This window comes from Phyllobates terribilis, unplaced genomic scaffold (genome assembly GCF_046119375.1).
Source record: "Phyllobates terribilis strain yellow unplaced genomic scaffold, ASM4611937v1 Scaffold_1__5_contigs__length_1240528914, whole genome shotgun sequence".
Classification (NCBI taxonomy): Eukaryota; Metazoa; Chordata; class Amphibia; order Anura; family Dendrobatidae; genus Phyllobates; species Phyllobates terribilis.
The window spans coordinates 1,091,444,162-1,091,468,877 of record NW_027362761.1 but is presented as its reverse complement, the minus strand read 5'-3'; the positions used below and the strand labels follow the sequence as shown (position 1 = coordinate 1,091,468,877).

General features: G+C 46.2%; 1 protein-coding gene across 2 annotated transcripts in view; it reads right to left on the bottom strand.

Moving 5' to 3' along the window:
* The window catches only part of BEND4 (BEN domain containing 4), a 148,730-nt gene that overhangs the window by 55,022 nt on the left and 68,992 nt on the right, over nucleotides 1-24,716 (bottom strand). For both annotated transcript variants that reach the window (XM_073645585.1, XM_073645592.1), the window contains exon 2: nucleotides 19,649-20,212. In XM_073645585.1, the coding sequence (XP_073501686.1) occupies nucleotides 19,649-20,212 (564 nt within the window). The remainder of the gene's footprint in view (nucleotides 1-19,648; nucleotides 20,213-24,716) is intronic.

Genomic DNA, 24,716 nt, shown 5'->3' with positions numbered 1-24,716 from the left:
AATTCACAGAACGCAGTTTGGTGAAAGTCAAAAAAGTACTAAACTTTCTTGCAATGATATTCTCATATCTTCCATGAATATTGGAACAATATAAGCTTTATGCATTCCTACGCATTACAATAAAACAATGGGTTTCCAATTAAAGCGGATCAGTCACAAAGGGACAAGTTAATGAAACATGTTCCCCATGACTGCAGTCCCAGCTCCTGCTGTTGATGTTGGCATCATTCAGATATTTGGACATTTCTATAAATGACTCACATTTTATATCAGTCTTTGTAAGAGTCACAGCCTTGACTGAGCCACAGGCTGACATAATGTACCAAATATAATATGATCAAATTGTTTCTCTATTCAGAAATTTTTCAATTTTAGCCTCTTTTGGTCACAAATGACCCCCATTGTTCTTGGCATTACAACGAGATTTACCTTCAAGGGAACCCGTCATCAAGATTTTATACCCAAACAATGACATGTATGTAACGGCGCTTTAATGCTCATTAAAACCTTAACCTTGTCGAAATCAGTTTTACCTCTCTCGTTACTCCCCGCCTCCTACTGTCTCTGATTGACAGGTCACTCCTGTTTCAGTGACCTGCTTTTCCTGCCAGAGATCTGTCAGTCATAGACAGGAGAAGAGTCTGAAGGAGAAACAGGAGCGGTAGCCCCCAGGCTCTACAAAGAAGTCATGGGATGGATGTGGTTAAAAGATTCTTTATTCATACAACGCGTTTCGGAATGAGGATGACTCCTTCTTCCGAAACATGTTATATAAATATAGAATCATTTAACGCACATCCATCCTGTAACATCTTGGCAACGCTCAGGGATTACTGCTCCTATTTCTCTTTCAGTCTCTTCAGCTCTCTTCCCACCCAAGTTTGGGTCAGCGGCTGGAGCAGCAGTCTATCCATTTGCCCTATGATCAAAGGAGTTGTTCCGGGTCACAACTCACCCATGTGAGCGAGCACCTCCATCTGTCCTTTCATTCCCACTTGGGAGCACTTCTTTCTCTTTTCATTACACAGTCAGAGAATTGAGGCAGGCGGGGAATAGGGAGAGAGGCAGGAAAGCTGCAAGTGAAATGTCCGACCCCGCTGCACTTGCAGCTCATTGTCAAATAATGTCAACAAATAATTCCTAAAATGGATTTCCACAAGCAAGGTAAGAATTTAATCAGCATTAAAGCGCCTTTACATAAATGCTGTTGGTTTGGGTTATAAAATTGTTAAGACAGGTTCTCTTTAAAAGAGTTCTGACATTAGAAATAACCCATTTATGTGCCCTTGGTGGCAGATTCCAGCAACGCCATTGATGGACGTAGTGATATGGCGCACAATCAGGTGGTTGGACCATATGAGAGGTGGGGACATAGTTACTTGGCTTCTAGAGTTCAGTGGATCAGCCAAGATACGAATTCAGCAAATTCCGTGAATTTTATAGGGAAACTTGTTTTGCGGTGAACTTATTTGATGCAAATAGAATATTCCTTATTATTCTTTGAGGTCACTCCAGATCCCAAAGTATAATAAAAGTAGCATGTAAAATTAAAAGGAAACAAAAAATGAAAGGGGTTTTCCACTACTCAGACAACCCCTTCTCAATTGTTATTTTTCCCTGTATAAAAAAAAGCAGCCTATACTCAACTCTGGTGCTGGCGCCGGGTCTTCTGGGACTCGCGCGATGTTGTTATTCTGAATGAGCCCTGCACCCAATTAGCGGCCGCTTCACTCTCACTTCCTTTGGACGTACCTTACATTCAGAGGGCGTCTGAAAGCAGCAGCAGCTGTCACTTCTTCAAGGTGTTGGTTTTGTGTGAAGTGATAGTAAAGTGGCTGCTATTGGCTGCAGGGCTCATGTGGCATAACAATATAATGCGAGTCCTGGGAGCCACGGCATCAATATCGTTAGAATTGAGATGGCACAGTAGATGAGGACAGGCAGTTTTTATTTTACAAGGTGGAATATAGCAATTGGGAAGGGGTTGTCAGAGTAATGGACAACCCCTTTAATACTCAACTTGCCACTCACCTTACTTCCCGCTGTCCAGTCCTCTGTGCTTCTTCTTTTCCCCTTTCCCAGTTGCGGGCGTCCTTTACAGCCTCTTCAGTCCAAGCCAGGACTTATAGCATGTTTAGGTCTCTGACGTCACTGTTCACACAGCGCACAGAGACATCAGATGCCTAGTCGTGCCAGAAGTCCTATGCCTAAAAAGCCAAGGATGGAGGATGCGCACAACTTGGGTAAGGGAAATGAAAATACGTGGAGGGCTGGAAGGTGGGCTGCGGGAACAGCAAGACAGATGAGTGATGAGTATTATTTTTTTAACCATTAGCCTGGCCCTCTGTAGTTCAGAAAAATGGAGGCCGCAGCTGGTCACTAAATTTATTTATGTATATGTATATATATATATATATATATATATATATATATATATATATTGTAGCGTCGGAATCCCTGCCTCTTGCTAGGCAGGGACGCTGTTCCCCTCACCTCTCTGCTCCGTGCCCGGCGGCTTCCTCCCGCTCTGCTTGCAGCGCTCGCTCTCCCCCGGTCACTGTGCTTAGGGCGCGCGCGCTCCCCCTCTCTTAAAGGGGCCACGCGCACCGCCCTAAGGAGTCCCCGGCCAATGGCCGGAGGATCCCTCCATATATAAGGCACCTCCTCCAAAATGGAGGTGCCCGAGCAATGTTGTTGCACTGTTCACTACTCTGCTTCAGCCCTCAGGTCCCGTTTCCAGTTACCTGCCAGTTTGCTGTCTGATTCCTGCCTGTTATCCGCTTACCTGCTTGCTAGCCTGAGGTCCGACGGTCTGCCTTCCGACACCAGTCAGTCTGTCTATGGACCAGCTTGCCCGCTCACCTGGGAGCGCTCATCTGCTACCTGCCTGTTAGCCTACCTGGAGGCTCCGTCGTCACGTGCTGTGACCACCTGCCAGTCCAGAGACTCTTGCCCGCTCACCTGGTAGCGCTCATCTACTAGCCTACCTGGAGGCTCCGCCGTCACGTGCTGTGACCACCTGCCTGTCCAGAGACTCTCGCCTGCTCACCTGGGAGCACACATCTGCTACTCGCCTGCTAGCCTACCTGGAGGCTCCGCCGTCACGTGCTGTGACCACCTGCCTGTCCAGAAACTCTCGCCTGCTCACCTGGGAGCACACATCTGCTACTCGCCTGCTAGCCTACCTGGAGGCTCAGCCGTCACAGGTCGTACCTGCCCTTTACCCAGAGACTGCCCCGGTCACTTGCCGTGACCACCAGCCCGTTACCCAGAGACTGTCCCGGTCACTTGCCGTGACCACCTGCCCGTTATCCAGAGACTGTCCCGGTCACTTGCCGTGACCACCTGCCCGTTACCCAGAGACTGTCCCGGTCACTTGCCGTGACCACCTGCCCGTTACCCAGAGACTGTCCCGGTCACTTGCCGTGACCTCCTGCCCGTTTACCCAGAGACTGCCCCGGTCACTTGCTGTGACTACCTGCCCATCTTCCCTGGGCGCCACCCGCTTTCTTACAAGGACCGCCCCCTTGTATAGTTGCTCAGAGGTTCCGCCTCCCAGACCCGTTACAGTTTGCTCGGGCCATGGAACCCGGTGGCACCCAAGCTCCCTCGCTCTCGGACCTTTGTCATGAACTGTCCCGACAGAGGTCCCAACAGGAGTCCATCCTGGGTCACCTGCGGAATGTCAATTCTCGCCTGGACACTTTGACTGCTCCGCCAGCAACCACCGCTAGTGTCATGACTCGCAGCCCGGCTGCTCCGCTGTCCACCAATACCATGGTATCCTACTCCGGAACCCGGCTTTCTGCACCTCCTCGCTTCGGAGGCGACTCCGCTCAAGCTCGGGGCTTCATAAACCAGTGCACCCTGCACTTTGAACTCCTGTCCCACCAGTTTAATTCCGACCGGGCCAAGGTAGCCTTCATCATGTCCCATCTCACGGGGGAGGCACTGGCTTGGCTAAATCCTCTATGGGAGAGAGGAGATCCCCTGGTGTCCGACCTGCCAGCCTTTCTCACGGCTTTCCGGAAGGTCTTCGACGAACCCGGACAGAAGACCTCATCCGCCTCATCTCTGCTACGCCTCCGCCAAGGGAGTCTCACCGTGGGCCAATATGCCATACGGTTCCGTACCCTTGCTTCGGAGCTGGCCTGGGATAACGACGCCCTGGTGTCCGTCTTCTGGGAGGGTCTGTCCGGCCGTATTAAAGATGAACTCGCCGGTCGGGACATTCCTACCACTCTCGACGACTTAATTACACTTGCCACCCGGATTGACATCTGGTTCCAGGAGCGCGCCAAGGAGGTCACCCGTGAGAGGAGGTTTCCACGTCTAGCCCCTACCTTCCAGAGACCCGTCACTCCCTCTGTTACTCCCCAGGCACACTCACCTGAGCCTATGCAGGTCGACCAGACCAAGATGGTCAAGACCCGTCAAGACTTACGCCGTGCCGAGGGGAGCTGTTTCTACTGTGGCAGTAAGGAGCACCGGATCCGTTCCTGCCCAGAGAGGTCGGGAAACGCCTGTGTCTAGGATCGCTCAGAGAGGTCGCCCTAGACAAAAGTAAACCCTCTCCATCCCTGATGCTGTCTGTCTCTATCTTCTGCGGAGAGAACCGCTATTTTGAACTGGCTCAACTTGACTCAGGAGCTGCTGGAAATCTCATCTCTCAATCCCTGGTAGAAAAATACCGCATTCCCACCAAACCTCTGGCCGTACCTTTATCTGTCGCCGCCGTGGACGGGGGCCTCTTACCACATCCCATCCAACTCATCACCGAATCTCTGACTCTACAGGTGGGAATGCTGCATTCTGAGAGCATCTCCTTTCATGTTCTGCCTGGACTCTCTCACGCACTATTGCTTGGCCTGCCTTGGCTCCAGAAACATGCACCCGTGCTTGACTGGCAGACCGGAGAAGTCCTTCGCTGGGGACAGGACTGCCATAAGACTTGTCTAGTTCCCGTTCGTCCTGCCCGTCCTTCTCCTACCCCAGCCAATCTGCCCGGTCTTCCGGTTCCCTATTGGTCTTATGCGGATGTCTTCAATAAAAAAGAGGCAGAGACTTTACCTCCTCATAGACCATACGACTGCCCAATCGACCTGATGCCCGGCTCTACTCCTCCCCGTGGGCGAATCTACCCTTTGTCCGCTGCAGAGACCCGGTCCATGTCTGAATATATTGAGGAGAACCTGGCCCGGGGATTTATCCAGAAATCTACCTCCCCGGCGGGAGCAGGCTTCTTCTTTGTCAAAAAGAAGGACGGCTCACTCCGTCCATGTACAGACTATAGAGGCCTAAACCAGATTACTGTGAAGAATAAATACCCCCTTCCGCTCATTCCTGAATTATTTGACCGTCTGAGGGGGGCTAGAATCTTCACCAAACTGGATATCCGTGGGGCGTATAACCTGGTCCGTATCCGTCAGGGGGATGAGTGGAAGACGGCATTCAACACCCGGGACGGCCACTATGAGTACCTTGTGATGCCCTTCGGTCTCTGTAACGCTCCTGCCGTCTTTCAAGAGTTGGTCAATGACATCTTCCGTGATCTTCTCTACTCCTGCGTGGTGGTGTACCTGGACGACATCTTGGTCTTCTCTCCGGATATTCCTACTCACCGGAGGGACGTTCGTCAGGTCCTGCTCAGGCTCAGGCAGAACCACCTCTACGCTAAATATGAGAAGTGCATCTTTGAGCAGACCTCTCTTCCATTTCTGGGCTACATAATCTCTCAGACAGGTCTACAAATCGATCCTGAGAAACTGTCTGCCATCCAGAAGTGGCCCCGACCAGAGGGGTTGAAGGCTATTCAGCGGTTCCTGGACTTCGCCAACTATTACCGCCTGTTCATACCGCACTTCTCTTCCCGGACCGCCCCTATCTCTGCGCTCACCCGTAAAGGTACGAACCCCAGAGAATGGCCGCCCGAAGCAGAGGAGGCCTTTCTTTCCTTAAAACAGTCCTTCTCCTCCACCTCGGTGCTGCATTGTCCGGACGGCAACAAACAATTCTTCCTAGAAGTTGACGCCTCCTCCTCCGGAGCTGGGGCGGTACTTACCCAAAAGTCATCTTCCGGAAGAAAGGTAACCTGCGGCTTTTTCTCCAAACTTTTTTCCTCTTCTGAGCGCAACTATTCTATAGGAGACCGAGAATTGTTGGCCATTAAGATGGCACTGGAGGAGTGGCGTTACCTGCTCGAGGGGGCTCTTCACCCGGTAATAATTTACACTGACCACAAGAACTTTGCATATCTCCAGAGCGCCCAGAGACTTAACCCGCGCCAAGCCCGGTGGTCCTTGTTTTTTGCCCGCTTTGATTTCATTCTTCATTTTCACCCGGCTGACAAAAACATCAAAGCTGACGCCCTGTCCCGATCCTTTCTGGTGTCTGATCTTGAGGAGGAGCCTAAACACATCATCGATCCCGCCAGAGTAATACAGCTAGCCCCCGTGAGTCTCAATCATCTCCCTCCCGGTAAGACGTTCGTAACGGTGTCCGATCGGGAGAAGATTCTACACTGGGGTCACTCGTCTAAGCTAGCTGGGCACGCCGGTCAGAGAAAGACCCTCCAGCTTATTACCCGGCACTACTGGTGGCCTACCCTGCACAAGGACGTAATAGACTTTGTTTCTGCCTGTGTGTCCTGCGCCCGCAACAAAGTTCCGAGACACCTGCCTGCCGGCCGCCTTCTCCCTCTGCCAGTACCTGCTGCCCCGTGGCAGCATACAGCTATGGACTTCATAACAGATCTCCCCATCTCTGCCGGTTGTACGGTCATTTGGGTGGTCGCTGACCGCTTTTCCAAAATGGCTCATTTCATTCCCCTGCCAGGCCTCCCGTCTGCACCTGAGCTAGCTAAAGACTTTATCCGCCACATCTTCCGTCTCCATGGTCTGCCTCTCCATATCGTGTCGGATCGTGGGGTTCAGTTCACCTCACGCTTCTGGAGAGCCACATGTAAACTGCTCGACGTCACCCTGGACTTCTCCTCCACTTACCACCCACAGTCCAATGGTCAAGTGGAGCGGATCAATCAAAATCTGACCAGTTACCTCCGGCACTTCGTTAATGCCCACCATTCTGACTGGGTGGATCTCCTACCATGGGCCGAGTTCTCTTACAACAATCACGAGAGCGAATCTTCCTCTAAATCCCCGTTTTTTGTAGTCTTCGGTCAGCATCCTCGGATCCCTTTTCCTGTCTCCACCTCTGTGGACAACCCGGCTGCGGAATCTCTCGTTAGCAAATTTTCCTCCATTTGGGAGAGTACCCGATCCTTCAGTCGTCCGAGCGGATGAAGAGACACGCCGACAAAAAACACCTGGATTCCCCACAATTTCGTCCCGGAGATAAAGTCTGGCTCTCATCCAAATATGTCCGGCTCAAGATTCCTTCCTATAAGTTAGGGCCTCGGTTCATCGGCCCACTGGAGGTTATCAAACAGATCAACCCGGTGGCCTATAAATTGAAACTCCCGGCCAACTTACGGATCCCTAACTCCTTCCATGTATCTCTTCTCAAACCCGTGGTACTTAACTCCTTTTCCAAGTCTACAGGTACGCCCCCTGCTCCGGTTTCTGCTGAAGACGAGTTTGAGGTAGAGAACATTCTGGCCACCAAAAGGGTAAGAGGAAAGACCTTTTTTCTAGTGGATTGGAAGGGGTTTGGTCCTGAGGAGAGAACATGGGAGCCCCGGGAGAACATCCATGCCCCTCTCATCCTTGATAAATTTCTGTCTGGCCTAAAAAAGGGGGGGCCTAAAGGGGGGGGTACTGTAGCGTCGGCGTCCCTGCCTCTTGCTAGGCAGGGACGCTGTTCCCCTCACCTCTCTGCTCAGTGCCCGGCGGCTTCCTCCCGCTCTGCTTGCAGCGCGCGCTCTCCCCCGGTCACTGTGCTTAGGGCGCGCGCGCGCTCCCCCTCTCTTAAAGGGGCCGCGCGCGCCGCCCTAAGGAGTCCCCGGCCAATGGCCGGAGGATCGCTCCATATATAAGGCACCTCCTCCAAAATGGAGGTGCCCGAGCAATGTTGTTGCACTGTTCACTACTCTGCTTCAGCCCTCAGGTCCCGTTTCCAGTTACCTGCCAGTTTCCTGCCAGTTTGCTGTCTGATTCCTGCCTGTTATCCGCTTACCTGCTTGCTAGCCTGAGGTCCGACGGTCTGCCTTCCGACACCAGTCAGTCTGTCTATGGACCAGCTTGCCCGCTCACCTGGGAGCGCTCATCTGCTACCTGCCTGTTAGCCTACCTGGAGGCTCCGTCGTCACGTGCTGTGACCACCTGCCAGTCCAGAGACTCTTGCCCGCTCACCTGGTAGCGCTCATCTACTAGCCTACCTGGAGGCTCCGCCGTCACGTGTTGTGACCACCTGCCTGTCCAGAGACTCTCGCCTGTTCACCTGGGAGCACACATCTGCTACTCGCCTGCTAGCCTACCTGGAGGCTCCGCCGTCACGTGCTGTGACCACCTGCCTGTCCAGAGACTCTCGCCTGCTCACCTGGGAGCACACATCTGCTACTCGCCTGCTAGCCTACCTGGAGGCTCAGCCGTCACAGGTCGTACCTGCCCTTTACCCAGAGACTGCCCGGTCACTTGCCGTGACCACCTGCCCGTTACCCAGAGACTGTCCCGGTCACTTGCCGTGACCACCTGCCCGTTATCCAGAGACTGTCCCGGTCACTTGCCGTGACCACCTGCCCGTTACCCAGAGACTGTCCCGGTCACTTGCCGTGACCAACTGCCCGTTACCCAGAGACTGTCCCGGTCACTTGCCGTGACCTCCTGCCCGTTTACCCAGAGACTGCCCCGGTCACTAGCTGTGACTACCTGCCCATCTTCCCTGGGCGCCACCCGCTTCCTTACAAGGACCGCCCCCTTGTATAGTTGCTCAGAGGTTCCGCCTCCCAGACCCGTTACATATATATATATATATATATATATATACATTATATAAATGGGGATGGTTGGTGATATCAACTTCCTGTTTGTGGCACATTAGTATATGGGAAGGGGAAACCTTTTCCAGATGGGTGGTGACCATGGTGGCCATTTTGAAGTCGGCCATTTTGGATCCAACTTTATTTTTTTCAATGGGAAGAGGGTCATGTGACACATCAAACTTATTGAGAATTTCATAAGAAAAACAATGGTGTGCTTGGTTTTAACGTAACTTTATTCTTTCATGAGTTATTTACAAGTTTATGACCACTTATAAAATGTGTTCAAAGTGCTGCCCATTGTGTTGGATTGTCAATGCCACAAACAGGAAGCCGATATCACCAACCATTCCCATTTTACTTAGGTGTATCCATATAAAAGGCCCACTCTGTATATAGATATACATAAATATATATATATATATATATGTATAAAAAACTAATATTTTACTGAAGTCATTAAAATAATAAAATATTCAATTTTTCAGTATGCTGTCCTGCTATCCTGTGTTCTGGATATTTAGCTTCTTAGTTAAAAGCTTATAAGTAGTGTTGAGCCACCCCCGTAGTGTTCGGGTTCGGTTCGGTTCGTCGAACACCGGGATGTTCGAGGAACTGTTCGTCGAACTGTTCGTCGAACACCTTAGAACACCGTCGAACACCGTTAAAACCAATGGCAGGCAAACAAAAACACATAGAAACACATAGAAAACACCTGCAAAGGTGTCCAAAAGCTGACAAACTGCTCAGAAGACACTCTCTTTAAAAAAGCCGGCCGGCAAATTTAGCAGCGGCATACACCGGTACCCGACAATTTAGACAAGAAGGAATAGAGCATCACACATAGATTAGATAGATAGAAACATGTCAGTCACACATATAAGAAGCACAGTGACAGTGTTGGTTACTGCACTTGTCATTTAGTGTAAAGGATTTATTAAAAAAAATATTAGTGTTTTCATGCACCGTCTCTTTAAAAAAGCCGGCCGGCAATTCAGCATCTGTACCCGACAATTTAGAACAGAAAGAATAGAGCTTCACACATAGATTAGATAGATAGAAACATGTCAGTCACATATATAATAAGTACAGTGATAGTGTTGCTTACTGTACTTGTCATTTAGTGTAAAGGATTTATTTAAAAAAATAATAGTGTTTTCATGCACTGTCTCTTTAAAAAAGCCGGCCGGCAATTCAGCAGCGGTACCCGACAATTTAGAACAGAAAGATAGAGCATCACACATAGATTAGATAGATAGAAACATGTCAGTAACATATATATGAAGTACAGTGATAGTGTTGGTTACTGTACTTGTCATTTAGTATTAAAATAAAGGATTTATTATTAAAAAAATTGGCGTGGGGTTCCCCTTAATTTTAGGCTCTAGCGGAGGTTAAGCAGACGGCTGGGGCAGATGTTTGAAGCCTGGGAAGGGGGTAATACCCACGGAGCTTCCCAGGCTACTAATATCAGCCCCCAGCTGAATACATAGCCTTTACTAGCTATTAAAATGGGGGACCCCCCAAAAAAAATGATGTGGGGTCCCCCCTAATTTAATAGCTAGCAAAGGCTAGGCAGACAGCTGGGGGCTGATATTAATAGCCCAGGAAGGGAGCCATGAATATTGGCCCCCTCCCAGGCTAGAAACACCAGCCGTCAGCCGCCCCAGAAATGGCGCATTCATAGGATGCGCCAATTCTGGCACTTAGCCTCGCTCTTCCACGCTGCCCTGGTGCGGTGGCAGGGGGTAATAGGGTTGGGGTTGATGTCAGCTTATAATGCCAGCTGACATCAAGCCCAGGTTAGTAATGGAGAGGCGTCTATAAGACACCCCCATTACTAACCCCATAGTCAAAGTTAAAAAAAACACAAACACCCAGAATAAAGTCCTTTAATTGAAATAAAGACACAATCCTTTATTGTTCTAAATTAAACCATACTTACCATCACGCCCATTCCAGCTGAAGCCAACGATCTCCTGCAATAAAAGAAAAATAATAAAGCAACCTCATCCTTACCTTTCCATGGTTCCCACGACACCTTCAGCTCTGCTACATTGAGATGACAGGCTGGACCGCAGCAGAACGCTGCCATCCAGCCTGTCATCCCGCAGACACTGAGAAGCGCAGGCATGCTTGCGCTGCTCAGCGTCTCTCTGTGACGACATCCAGATGAGCCGAGTTCATGTCCAATGAACTCGGCTCACCTCATGCACGTCACTGACAGCGTGGGAAAATTCTCACGCTGAAGCGCTGATTGCAGGAGAATTTTCCCACGCTGTCAGTGACGTGCAGGAGGTGAGCTGAGTTCATTGGACATGAGCTCACCTCATGCACATCACTGACAGCGTGGGAGAATTCTCCTGCACTCAGCACTTCAGCGTGAGAATTTTCCCACGCTGTCAGTGACGTGCATGAGGTGAGCCGAGTTCATTGGACATGACCTCGGCTCATCTGGATGCCGTCACAGAGAGACACTGAGGAGCGCAAGCATGCCTGCGCTTCTCAGTGTCTGCGGGATGACAGACTGGATGGCAGCGTTCTGCTGCGGTCCAGCCAGTCATCTCGATGTAGCAGAGCTGAAGCTGTCGTGGGAACCATGGAAAGGTAAGGATGAGGTTGGTTTATTATTTTTCTTTTATTGCAGGAGATCGTTGGCTTCAGCTGGAATGGGTGTGATGGTAAGTATGGTTTAATTTAGAACAATAAAGAATTGTGTCTTTATTTCAATTAAAGGACTTTATTCTGGGTGTTGTGTTTTTTTTAAATACTTTACTAGAAATTCATGGCGGTCATGTCTAATACTGGCGTGACCCCATGAATTTTGGGCTTGGGGCCAGCTGATAATACCAAGCTGGCCCTAACCCCTTTATTACCCAGTGAGCCACCGCACCAGGGCCCTGGATGAGTTGGGTACAGCGCCAGAAGATGGCGCTTCTATGAACGCGCCATTTTCCGGGGTGGCTGCGGACTGCAATTTGTAGCGGGGGGGGGCCCAGAAAGCTTGGGCCTCCCTGCGCTGCAGATTCCAGCCCCCAGCTGCCTAGTTGTACCTGGCTGGACACAAAAATAGGGCGAAGCCCCACGTACTTTTTTTTAAATTATTTCATGAAATAATTAAGAAAAAAAGGCCTTCCCTATATTGTTGTGTCCGGCCAGGTACAAATAGGCAGCTGGTGGTTGGGGGCAGCCCGTTCCTGCCTGCTGTACCTGGCTGGACACAAATATAGTGCGAAGCCCCACTTCAATTTTTTTTAATTATTTCATGAAATTCATGAAATAATTAAGAAAAAAAGGGCTTCCCTATATTGTTGTGTCCGGCCAGGTACAAATAGGCAGCTGGTGGATGGGGGCAGCCCGTTCCTGCCTGCTGTACCTGGCTGGACACAAATATAGTGCGAAGCCCCACTTCAATTTTTTTAAATTATTTCAGGAAATTCATGAAATAATTTTAAAAAAATTGACGTGGGGCTTCGCACTATATTTGTGTCCAGCCAGGTACAGCAGGCAGGAACGGGCTGCCCCCAACCACCAGCTGCCTATTTGTACCTGGCCGGACACAACAATATAGGGAAGCCCTTTTTTTCTTAATTATTTCATAAAATAATTTAAAGAAAATTGACGTGGGGCTTCGCCCTGTTTTTGTGCCCAGCCAGGTACAACTAGGCAGCTGGGGGCTGGAATCCGCAGCGCAGGGAGGCCCAAGCTTTCTGGGCCACCCCCGCTGCAAATTGCAGTCCGCAGCCACCCCGGAAAATGGCGCGTTCATAGAAGCGCCATCTTCTGGCGCTGTACCCAACTCATCCAGGGCCCTGATGCGGTGGCTCACTGGGTAATAAAGGGGTTAGGGCCAGCTTGGCATTATCAGCTGGCCCTAAGCCCGAAATTCATGGGGTCACGCCAATATTAGACATGACCACCATGAATTTCTAGTAAAGTATTTAAAAAAAACACAACACCCAGAAAAAAGTCCTTTAATTGAAATAAACACACAATTCTTTATTGTTCTAAATTAAACCATACTTACCGCCACGCCCATTCCAGCTGAAGCCAACGATCTCCTGAAATAAAAGAAAAATAATAAAGCAACATCATCCTTACCTTTCCATGGTTCCCATGACAGCTTCAGCTCTGCTACATCGAGATGACAGGCTGGACCGCAGCAGAACGCTGCCATCCAGCCTGTCATCCCGCAGACACTGAGAAGCGCAGGCTTGCTTGCGCTCCACAGTGTCTCTCTGTGAGGGCATCCAGATGAGCCGAGTTAATGTCCAATGAACTCGGCTCACCTCATGCACGTCACTGACAGCGTGGGAAAATTCTCCTGCACTCAGCGCTTCAGCGTGGGAGAATTCTCACACTGAAGCGCTGAGTGCAGGAGAATTCTCCCACGCTGTCAGTGACGTGCAGGAGGTGAGCTGAGTTCATTGGACATGAGCTCACCTTATGCACGTCACTGACAGCGTGGGAAAATTCTCCTGCACTCAGCGCTTCAGCGGGAGAATTCTCACGCTGAAGCGCTGAGTGCAGGAGAATTCTCCCACGCTGTCAGTGACGTGCAGGAGGTGAGCTGAGTTCATTGGACATGAGCTCACCTTATGCACGTCACTGACAGCGTGGGAGAATTCTCCTGCACTCACCGCTTCAGCTTGAGAATTTTCCCACGCTGTCAGTGACGTGCATGAGGTGAGCCGAGTTCATTGGACATGAACTCGGCTCATCTGGATGTCGTCACAGAGAGACGCTGAGCAGCGCAAGCAAGCCTGCGCTTCTCAGTGTCTGCGGGATGAGAGGCTGGATGGCAGCGTTCTGCTGCGGTCCAGCCTGTCATCTCGATGTAGCAGAGCTGAAGCTGTCGTGGGAACCATGGAAAGGTAAGGATGAGGTTGCTTTATTATTTTTCTTTTATTGCAGGAGATCGTTGGCTTCAGCTGGAATGGGCGTGACGGTAAGTATGGTTTAATTTAGAACAATAAAGGATTGTGTCTTTATTTCAATTAAAGGACTTTATTCTGGGTGTTTGTGGTTTTTTTAACTTTGACTATGGGGTTAGTAATGGGGGTGTCTTATAGACGCCTCTCCATTACTAACCTGGGCTTGATGTCAGCTGGCATTATAAGCTGACATCAACCCCAACCCTATTACCCCCTGCCACCGCACCAGGGCAGCGTGGAAGAGCGAGGCTAAGTGCCAGAATTGGCGCATCCTATGAATGCGCCATTTCTGGGGCGGCTGACGGCTGGTGTTTCTAGCCTGGGAGGGGGCCAATATTCATGGCTCCCTTCCTGGGCTATTAATATCAGCCCCCAGCTGTCTGCCTAGCCTTTGCTAGCTATTAAATTAGGGGGGACCCCACGTCATTTTTTTTGGGGGGTCCCCCATTTTAATAGCAAGTAAAGGCTATGTATTCAGCTGGGGGCTGATATTAGTAGCCTGGGAAGCTCCGTGGGTATTACCCCCTTCCCAGGCTTCAAACATCTGCCCCAGCCGTCTGCTTAACCTCCGCTAGAGCCTAAAATTAAGGGGAACCCCACGCCAATTTTTTTAATAATAAATCCTTTATTTTAATACTAAATGACAAGTACAGTAACCAACACTATCACTGTACTTCATATATATGTGACTGACATGTTTATATCTATCTAATCTATGTGTGAAGCTCTATTCTTTCGGTTCTAAATTGTCGGGTACAGGTGTATGCCGCTGCTGAATTGCCGGCTTTTCATGTTTCACTGTGAGCACTGTTCCCATCGATTTAGGCAATCACTGTAATGCCACAACCACCATGGCTGTGGCATTACAGTGAGTGGCAGACAATCCCTGCATGATTGGTGCTCTAAATAGCGCCAGACATGCAGGACACGCTTTTGGTGCACGAACAGTTATCGAACATAACCTCGAACAGCCGAATTTTTTGCAAATCGTTCGGGTTCGTCGAACAACTCGAACACCGCCCAAAACAGCTCGAATTTGAGATTGGCGAACAGTTCAAGTCGAACACCGCTCATCTCTACTTATAAGAAATAATCATTTGAAAATACCTAGTAACAAAAAGGAAGCTGCTTTTTATTCCGTGATTAGGGTATCACAGGACACCGCAAAATATATATTTTTCAGCACTTTAATGATGCAAGTAGTAAAGTTTTAATGTTCTTTTTGTTGTATGATGAACGCCATTAAAATTGCAGAAAGAATGGTGGAATTATTGCTTTTTTTCCGTTTGAAAAAACTTATGTCACTAAAAAAAACAAAAATGTTTAAAGAGGTTGTCCGGTCAAAAGTGACTGCAGACTTATGAATCCCCTCAGCACAGGCGGTGTGTGCTGCGGGGATTCGCTGGTATGAAACCCGGGACCGGATGGTATATATGTGTTATACATAACCCGGCCAGTGGGCGCGGCCTCGCTCACCATACACTTGTATTGAGAGAGGTCGCGCCTTCTAGTCGGACGTGCCCACTGGCCGTCCAGGTTACTAGACATGGCGTGGTCTCGTTCCAAACAAGTGAATGGAGCGAGGAGGCACTGAATGGCCGGGGGTATGTATAACGTATACATAGACTCCGGTCCCGGATCTCATACCGGCGAATCCCCGCAGCGCACAGAGTGACTGCAGACTTATCATTTTTGACCGGACAACCCCTTTAAGGCCAGAGCTTGCATTGAATAAAGTCTTAAAACTTCGTGACACCATAATACATCATCATCTGTGACTTTACAGAGCACTGCAGGTAACCTTATTGCTGATAAACTGAGTTCTTCTACACTGTGAGATTAACATGTTATGTATTTGTGTGAATCCGCAAATAATGTAAAATCATAGACTTCATCATGTGCGATTTTTTTAAGTCACTTTTTTTTTCTTGTGATACTTGCTCATATTTTTTTCACCAAATTCATCAAAATGGCACAAGAATTTTGTGCAAAATAAATTTTGTTTCTGGACAACCCAAAGACGATAAACATTGAGGTGGCAGCGTTTTACTTTAGTGATATTCTAAAATACAGTGATGAGCAAAAGGGTAACAATAATTTGAACTTTTGACTTTCAGGCTCCATATCTCACCATTCACTACTGCTTCTAACTTGAGGCTACCATCATTTTATAGACCTTCATCTTGGCTATCTCATACATAAATTTGACTTGCAACTATTTAGCATATGATTAGTTATGCAGATTCCTGTCATGTCACAGCATTGTTACTGTTTTGCTCCTGGTGGTGGAAAAATCTTTTTCTTCCTGTATACTACAAATTACAACCTGTTCTCACATTCCCTAATAGCTCAGTGTGTTATTAAATTGATTCCCAAGCGAAAGGTCACTGGTTTGAATCAAAGAGCAGCCATGAACAAGATTTCCCAAGAAAAGAGAAACAGCATCATCCAGCTCATGGATTGCGACTCTCGGCCAAGAAAATTGCTAAACTGCATCATGTGAGCGCCATGACAGTTGGAAGAATACGAAATGAAGTCCGTCCATCCATTCAAAAGCCAAGAGGTGGACGTCCAGGCATAATATCGGAGTCAACAAGTCGGCTCATCACAAGGTCTATTGGTCCTGGCGTGACAAACACGGCAGTGGAGGTGGCTCATATGCTTCGTAATAGAGAGATCACAGATGACGGTGTGACGCACGTTACACAAGTCTGGAATGGTGGCACGAAAAAAGGTGAAGAAGCTCGTCGCGCGAGTTTGCAGAAAAGTATAAAAAGTGGACAGTAGAAAACTGGAAACGGGTGATTTGGAGTAATGAGAAGAAAGTCAAGAGACTAGGCTTTGATGGGTGCAAATGGGTCTGCAAGATACAAGGGAAAAAGGGGCTAACGGATAGACAATGAAGTAGAGGTGATGGATTGGCCCCCACAATCCCCAGACCTCAACCCAATCGAAGATTTGTGGGTAGAGTTGAAGAAAAAGCTAAGTCGACCAGTATGCAACAACTTTGGGAACGTGTAGAAGAGACCTGGGTTCAGATTTCGGTTGAGACATTCTTGAATCTGATCGAGAGCATGCACAGAAGGCTTCAGGTAGTGTTGAAAGCCAAAGGTGGATTTACAAAATAATAAAAATTAAAATTTAGATTTTTAGGAGCAAAACAGTCACAATACAGTGGCGTGACAAGAATCAGCATAACTAATCATATGCTAAATAGTTGCAAGTCAAATTTATGTATGAGATAGCCAAGATGATTGTCTATAAAATGATGGTAGTCTCACGTTCTAAGTAGTAGTGGATGGTGAGATATGGAGCCTGAAATTCAAAAGTTCAAAACATTTTTACCCTTTTGCTCGTCACTGTATCACAGCAAAGTAGAGCAGGTTCACTGCACAACATCATGCAGCTGCAGGAGCAGGGACCCAGATGTCAGACATAGCTAAATTCTCCATGGAAAAGGCAGGGACGGTTTATTACCGTCTCTACTTTCCTGTACACAGTTCTGAACAAGCGCTGTGTATTCAGTATTAGGAAGTGCTGACAGTGCTTACTCCTCCAGACCCAATGATCATGAGCTTTCTGGGTGTATAGAAAGAGCAGGAGCTGCTGGGTCATAACAGACCCAGATGAACTCTGCAGTGCAACCAGACGTCAGAATTTCCCCTGTAACTGGGGTTAATATACCAGCCAGAGTTACAGAGGAAATCAAATTAAAAATAAAAAGTATTTCATTCCCCCAAAGGTCTTTAATGACTTTATAGGGGGAGACGAGGTAGTTAACAATGTGTGAAATAAATGAAAAATAAATAAAGAGCAAGAAGAAAATAAATAAAAAAGCCATGGCCAATTCAAATTGCTATTGGTAGCCATGCCCACATCGAAAAAAAATAAGGGTCCAATATATACAAATTCTGGGCAGAATTTGCCTGAAAAAGATGGTATGTGGCATTTTTTCAATGGAATACTCTGAAATAGGGAAACCCTTTAGTCACATTATTTCTTACTTAAGCTGAAAATAATAACATAACTTACAATATTTATCAGGGCATTTTTGTTCTGCAGGGCGATGAAAATGGAAGGAAGTTAATTGCAATCCACAATTTGGAACACAACCTATGATCAGAGAACATGAAAATGTATGGTATATTGTGATTTGCTGAAATTGCAGACGTCTGCTGATGTGCCCTACTTTTCCCTGGTGACATGACAAATTTTTGAGCTTCATGCATGTGAAAATCAATAGAGCATTGCAGTGCTATCAGAGTTCAATATAAAACCTGGAATGTTCCACTCATCAATTTCCTGAGCATCTGAGAAAAGCAACACAATGAAAATCCATAGGTAACAGGAGAATAACAGTCTTAATAACAGATCAGGGATATTATTTGTGGAATCAAATGTCGACAGACAGAAATACTAAGCTGCGGGATGACAGCTCCATCCGTAAATGCATATGTTGAATAATACTATTCTATCAAATCTTTACATCGATATCTGAGCTAAAAGAACAGATTTCTTAAAGAGAACCTGCCAGCATGATTTTGCATGTTAAAGTAAAGGCATGGCCATAATGGCACTATTATACAGATTAAATAGCTACCGTCAGTGAAGAAATCGGTTTCCTAGTTATTCTGTATTCTGTTCAGCATTTGCAGATTGGGTGTGATAAGCTTTCGGTGCATAGGGGCGGGACTGTGGGTAGGTTCTTCGGCTCCTGCCCCAGCCATTCCACCTGCCTTTGGTGTCTGTATCTGCCTCCTGTTTGAAGGTTCGAACTAGCGCCATCTTTGCCTCATGTGCTGCTTGCACAGTTTGATCTCCCGGTGATCTTCAATAAAATGGCGCCGGTGGCGGCGAATGCGCAAATTGACCTTAGCTATCTTAAGTAAAATAGCGCAAGTGGCGGTGCATGCATAGATTAATATCTCTGCTCAATGATGAGCCAATATCTCAATTTGCACATGCGCCAAGACTGCACCATTTTATTGAAGACCGCCGGTAGTTTAATCTGGGCAAGCGCAGCCCGCGGTGAGGACGATGCCAGCACAAACTTTCAAAGAAGAGGCAGATACAGACACCAGAAGAGGTGTCGGGACAGGAGCTGAAGACCCTACCCACAGTCCCTCCCCTATGCACCTATCTTATTACACCCAAACTTCAAATGCGGATTAAAGAACAACCACCATGCAAATTTCTTCACTAAAGGTATCTATTTAATCTGTATAACGGCACCATTATGGCCAAGCCTTTACTTTAATATGCAAAATGATCAAATATTTACATCCTCTTGTAAGGATACATTTATTTATTTTTTATATTTTGTTAAAAGGGCTGTCCACTTTCAGGAAAACAGGCCCTAAACTCTGTAAAATACCTAAAATAACAAAGTCAGCAGGTATTCAACCTACCTGTGTCCAGCTTTGGCTTCTTGCCACTGATCCAGTCTCAAGTGTTTTGGTTTCATCGGTAATGTCACGTCAACAACGCGCACCTTTCTAGCCTATCTAGTTTGTACACTGAGCTCAGCGGTGTGTGCCGCCCACCTTGGCAGAGACGCCGAGCTCAGTGATTTAGCGAGAGCCTGAAACCAGAAAGGTGAGTACCTGCTGACTTTACTTTACACAAATTGGGGCCTACTTTCCTGAAAGTGTACAAAGCAAACTCCCACCAGAAGCTTAGCATTGTGACTAAAATTCCACCTTGATATTGGGCAATTTTTCTACTTAATGAAGGATAGTCGTAAGACAGATAATAACAGACAATGAAAGCTATAGAATACCTGGTATACTTTCTAATTTCCTTCTGAGCTCCTCATTCTCTTGCTGTAGACAGATAACTTCTTGTTCTAATTCCTGGCACCTTGGACAGTAACCTTCTTCTTCGTCATCATCTTCTTCTGGAAGAGTTGATGAAGACGGGTGGCCATGTGATTCCGAGGTTGCAGGAGACGCCCATCCACCCATTGTGTGTACCGGAGAAGACGAAAGAACATCCATGTCTGTCAAGTGACCATAATCACTCGAAGATGAGGTATTACGAGCAGGAAAGCTGCCGGCCAATAGGTAGTTTTGGAGTGAATCTGTGAAGACCCTTAAAAACGCTGAGGTCTGTTGCTTTTTTTGTATGTACTGCATTTCTACGTCTGGTTTGTCTGTCGATTGGCCGTGAAAGGCTTTACTAAATTGACATTGCTCCGACCTCTCACTGTAACCGTTATTTTCCTGTTTCACACATGACACCAGAGACGGAGGAGGTTTGGAGTCCAAAAGTTTCCCCCCACAGTTCAACAGGCCGAGTACTCTGCTACACTGCTGGGCAAAGGCATCAAGAATCATTCGGCTCTCTGAAAACACAGAACAAAAATAGTAACGAAAACAGTACAAAAGCATCAGGAATCAAAAAGACTGCATGGGCCCAATCCCTCATTAACGAACAGAATTACCCATTATTCAGTCTGACAAGAAAAACAAGCTTTCACTGCAATGTAAAGTTAATTGCTTATGTTCCTATTGATTTGCATAATTAACAATGACATGTATTAAAAGCAAGAAAGTCTAAATGTACCACATCTTAACTGCTTTCGTCAAGAAATCCCAATTGAGTTCCTTCAAAAATGTTCAATACATTGGATAGGAAAGAACAGGAATGATCAAAAATAACATTTTAGTCATCAAGTGTCACATAAGTAAAAACCTGGACCCCAAACTCAGATACTGTAAAGCAAGGTGTTCAAGTGTCCTTCTCACATTACCTTTTACTGTGATCCCCTACTGGTCACAATTTTATAGACGGTAGATGAACAAAGTCTGAACGAAAATGGGGTTTAAGGCTTCATTTAGCCGACTGCACAACTTCATGACTGACTGCCGACTTCATGGCTGATTGCACTTCTCTGCACACAGAACCATCGGTAATTGATCGTTCTGTGCGTACAGAATATCACTGTTCTCGGTAGCACAATGACCTACTTACAAACGGACAGTGTGCTGCCGAGAACCATGATTTTCAAACAAGCTTAAAAATCATTTTAATTGACGAATGAATGAGCATTTTGCTCGTTTGTTGGGTGATTGTCAGCCAGTCTAGACGGGACGATTATCGGCCAGTGTAAATGTACTCTTGATCTCACTTCAGATCAGTTAGCTGTACATTTTAGTACATAAATTTGTAAAGTTGAGTAACCAGCATTACATTAGCATTATATACAAGACCTGGTCAATGACCATATCAAGCCCTACAGTCTGGGAAATTATGCACTGTGTTTTTAAAAGGCAACACACAGGGTATAATTATGGCATTGGGGAACGTTGACATCATATGTTTGAGTAGGGGGCACTTGACTTATGAATCTTGAGAAACACTGACCTAGAAGTACCTGACCAGCTGTATTCACACCTATAAGACATAAAGGCTGATTAATCAAAGCTTACTTGCAACTTTTTGCATTTTCAGCCAGTTTGAAGCAGCTCCGTCAAAATGCGTGAGCTGGGGAGGAACCGGGGCGGGATGGGCTGTGGCTATGCCCGCCTATCAAATTCATCAAACGTGCCGGTGCTTGTTACGCCAGAAATGCGACTCCAGTCTCTGTCCATGACTGGACTTGCATTTCTGGTGAGGGGCGCGTCACTGAAAAGATGTGCCGAATCCATTAAGGTGCAAGAGCATCTTAATGAACACGGAGCATCGTACTCACTCCAGTGAGCCCTTAATTTTTAATGGATCGGCCCCATAGTTCATCATAAATGTGAATAACTATTCTGGACGAAGTTTCCATATTTCTCCTGGCTACGATGAATTAATTAATTGATTCAACTTACATTTATTAAAAATATTAATATTTTTTTTACCTGTGATTGCACTACTTGTGTCATATCTTCATCTCAATGCCCTACCCATGTGTTTTGTCCTTTTCTGTCTCATTCATGTCTTTAAAATGGTTGTCCAGTCATGATTTTAGCTTATTTCTACTTAGAATGCTATATATATATAAAAAAAAAACTAATTAAGTCATACTCACCATACTGATCCCCCAGGGCTCTAGCTCAGACGCTTCCAGGACCACCAATGGTCCCTGTACTTCCTGTTCCAGAAACAATGTCCTGACATGGGTATGAGAGTACTGTAGCCAATCACTGTCTGCAGCAGTGACAAGCTACAGTTAGTGACTGGCTGTAGCAGTTACATATCTCTGTTGGAACATCATCATTGAAGCATAAAGTACACAGACCTGGAACCAGGAAAGCAAGCAAAGATGTCTCCAGCAGGACCAGGGTTGTATATATCTTGTTAAAACTTCACTTTTAATTTCAAATTGTAAAAGCCAAGGATGAGTTACAGAATGAGCAATATAGCGGCTCTTAGGTACAGCACATTCCAACGCGTTTCAGCTAAACCTTATTCATGGAATAATCAGGTTTAAGGTAAGGTTTAGCTGAAACGCGTTGGAATGTGCTGTACCTAAGAGCCGCTATATTGCTCATTCTGTAACTCATCCTTGGCTTTTACAATTTGAAATTAAAAGTGAAGTTTTAACAAGATATATACAACCCTGGTCCTGCTGGAGACATCTTTGTTTGCTTCCTCATTACTTGAACCTTGGTAGCCCGTGACCTGGGCGTCTCCGCTGCAAGACTTCGTTGGGACTGGATGAGTCTGGCTATTACATGGTGAGCTGACATACGTTTTCCCTTTCCCTTTCCCCTTGTTTTTTCATTGGAACCAGGAAACATCCATTCAAATGGTGCATTCAGAACCCCCTTTCTGGTGATTGTGGGGGGTCACAGTGGTCAGACCACCAGTGACCTAGCAGTTAGAACCTATCCTATGGGTAGGTGATATCTTGTTATAATAGGAAAGCCCTTTCAACCCATTCTCCTGGATAAGCCATGCAAAGTTCATTACTCAACAGGGGGTGACAGAGAGCACAGGAAAACCTCTCTCAATGTTGTCAATGTTCCATCCCAAAGTAAGGAAGCAAAATTCAGAATATAATAAGTATAAAACCCAGTTTATATCTCACTTTATCCTTTTTTTTTTACTTGTTTAAGTTTTAACAATCTCTTCATTCATGTTTAGACCCAATGAGCTGAACACGTATATCCTCAGTGAGGCTGTAACATATCTATAAGGGCTTTGTACATATATTTATCTTCGAGACGTATTTACATGTAAAAGCTTTTGTATGTAAATCTGTCAAGACGCAGCGCACAGAAGTAATTGCTTTCCCTTGCACTGGGCTTTCTCTGTACAATCTGCATTGGAAAACATACACTTTACATATTCTGTACATTACCTCCAGATTTTTCCTTTGATACTTCTACAAGCAAAAATAGGCATAAGCATAAAATGTATTTGTGGGTTAGTGACAGAGCAAGGAACATGTTTTATGCTTGGAAAATCCATTCTAATTCTTCCGCTCCTTTATGATGTTGGCAAATATTTGATTTATATTAGGCAGCAATGGAAGAAGAGGTGCAAGAGCCGCCCGCCTTAATAATGCCCAGCTCAGTAAATGGCAAATATCACAGCACTCATCTATTAATGGCATCAATCTTTTTGAAATATTTGATTTTAGAAATGTAAGACACAGCATTGCATGTATTATGCCCCAGGAAGAGACTACTGCTATTATAGTAGTGTTAGTTCTGTAGTCGATTTAAAGGCAATGGGCACCCTGACATAGAAACAATTCTGTTATATATGGTAGTGGCTACTTTTGGTTAATAAAATAAAACTAAATTTAAGACAGCAATCTTCATTCATTCATTTTCAGCCCCTCTGATAAGCAGGTTGTAGCTTGATCCAAGTTAGATTTTTCTCAAAAAGTGTCCCTCCCAGTAATATAGATCTGTGTGTATCCAGGGGGCTGGTGTTTTCACTGGACTCCTATTTCCTCTTCATGTTCTTTAATCCTGCTTTCTCTGCTCTCCTTGAGACTCTAGATTCTTTCTCCCCTCTGTGTATAACCACCTCCTTCACCCTCTTTCGATCTCTAACACCAAGAGAAAGGAGGAGAGCAGAGGCAGCCACGAGAACCAGGAGCTCTGACGAATTTGTTGCAAAACACTAAGCTACATAAAGGATAAACACTCCGCAGCAGAAAATTGGTAGGAAATTTTCAATTAAAACTTTTTAGAAAGTTGCTTAACTTTTCATTCAGCAAGCAAATGAACAATTTACAAAAACTCAGTACAAAGGGGTACACAGCTTTTAAGTGCTATTAGCATGTCATAAAGTAATCCCTTATCGCTAAGCTAAGCCATCACCTTAAGATACAATCACCGGGATGCCTACTGATCCTGAAGATCTAAGGGCCAAGAGTTCAGACCCCCACCGATCATAAAGTGATGATATTTTGTAGTGATTTGATAGGAGATGGAATAGACAAAAGTGCTAAAAAAGATGCTTACAAAACCTGAAAAAAGGAGCCATTCCTGAAGTCTTCCGCTTGAAAAACAGATGTTTTTATCCACTAAAAACACAGTGTGAACACACCTTTAGACTAGAGACTGTAGCGTCTTAAAATGCACTGGATTTAGCACAGTGCTTCTTGCTGTTTGATTAAACTGGCACATCCTTACTGTCTATTCTAACTTTATATATCTCTCCAATGTGTCAGCATTTAAAAAGAACTAGGTGCTTAACTAAATGCTGCACACAGCGTTATAAATGCAGGGCAATTTGCTATAATTATTAGACACTTAAAAAAATGTTCAGGGCATATATATCTTTTTCCAAATAATACTGCACAACCTATAGCAAATAAACTTATTGCTATTTAGAACATAATTTTGCCACAGAAGTAAAATTATATATGTCATATACTCTATATTATATTACATTTTACT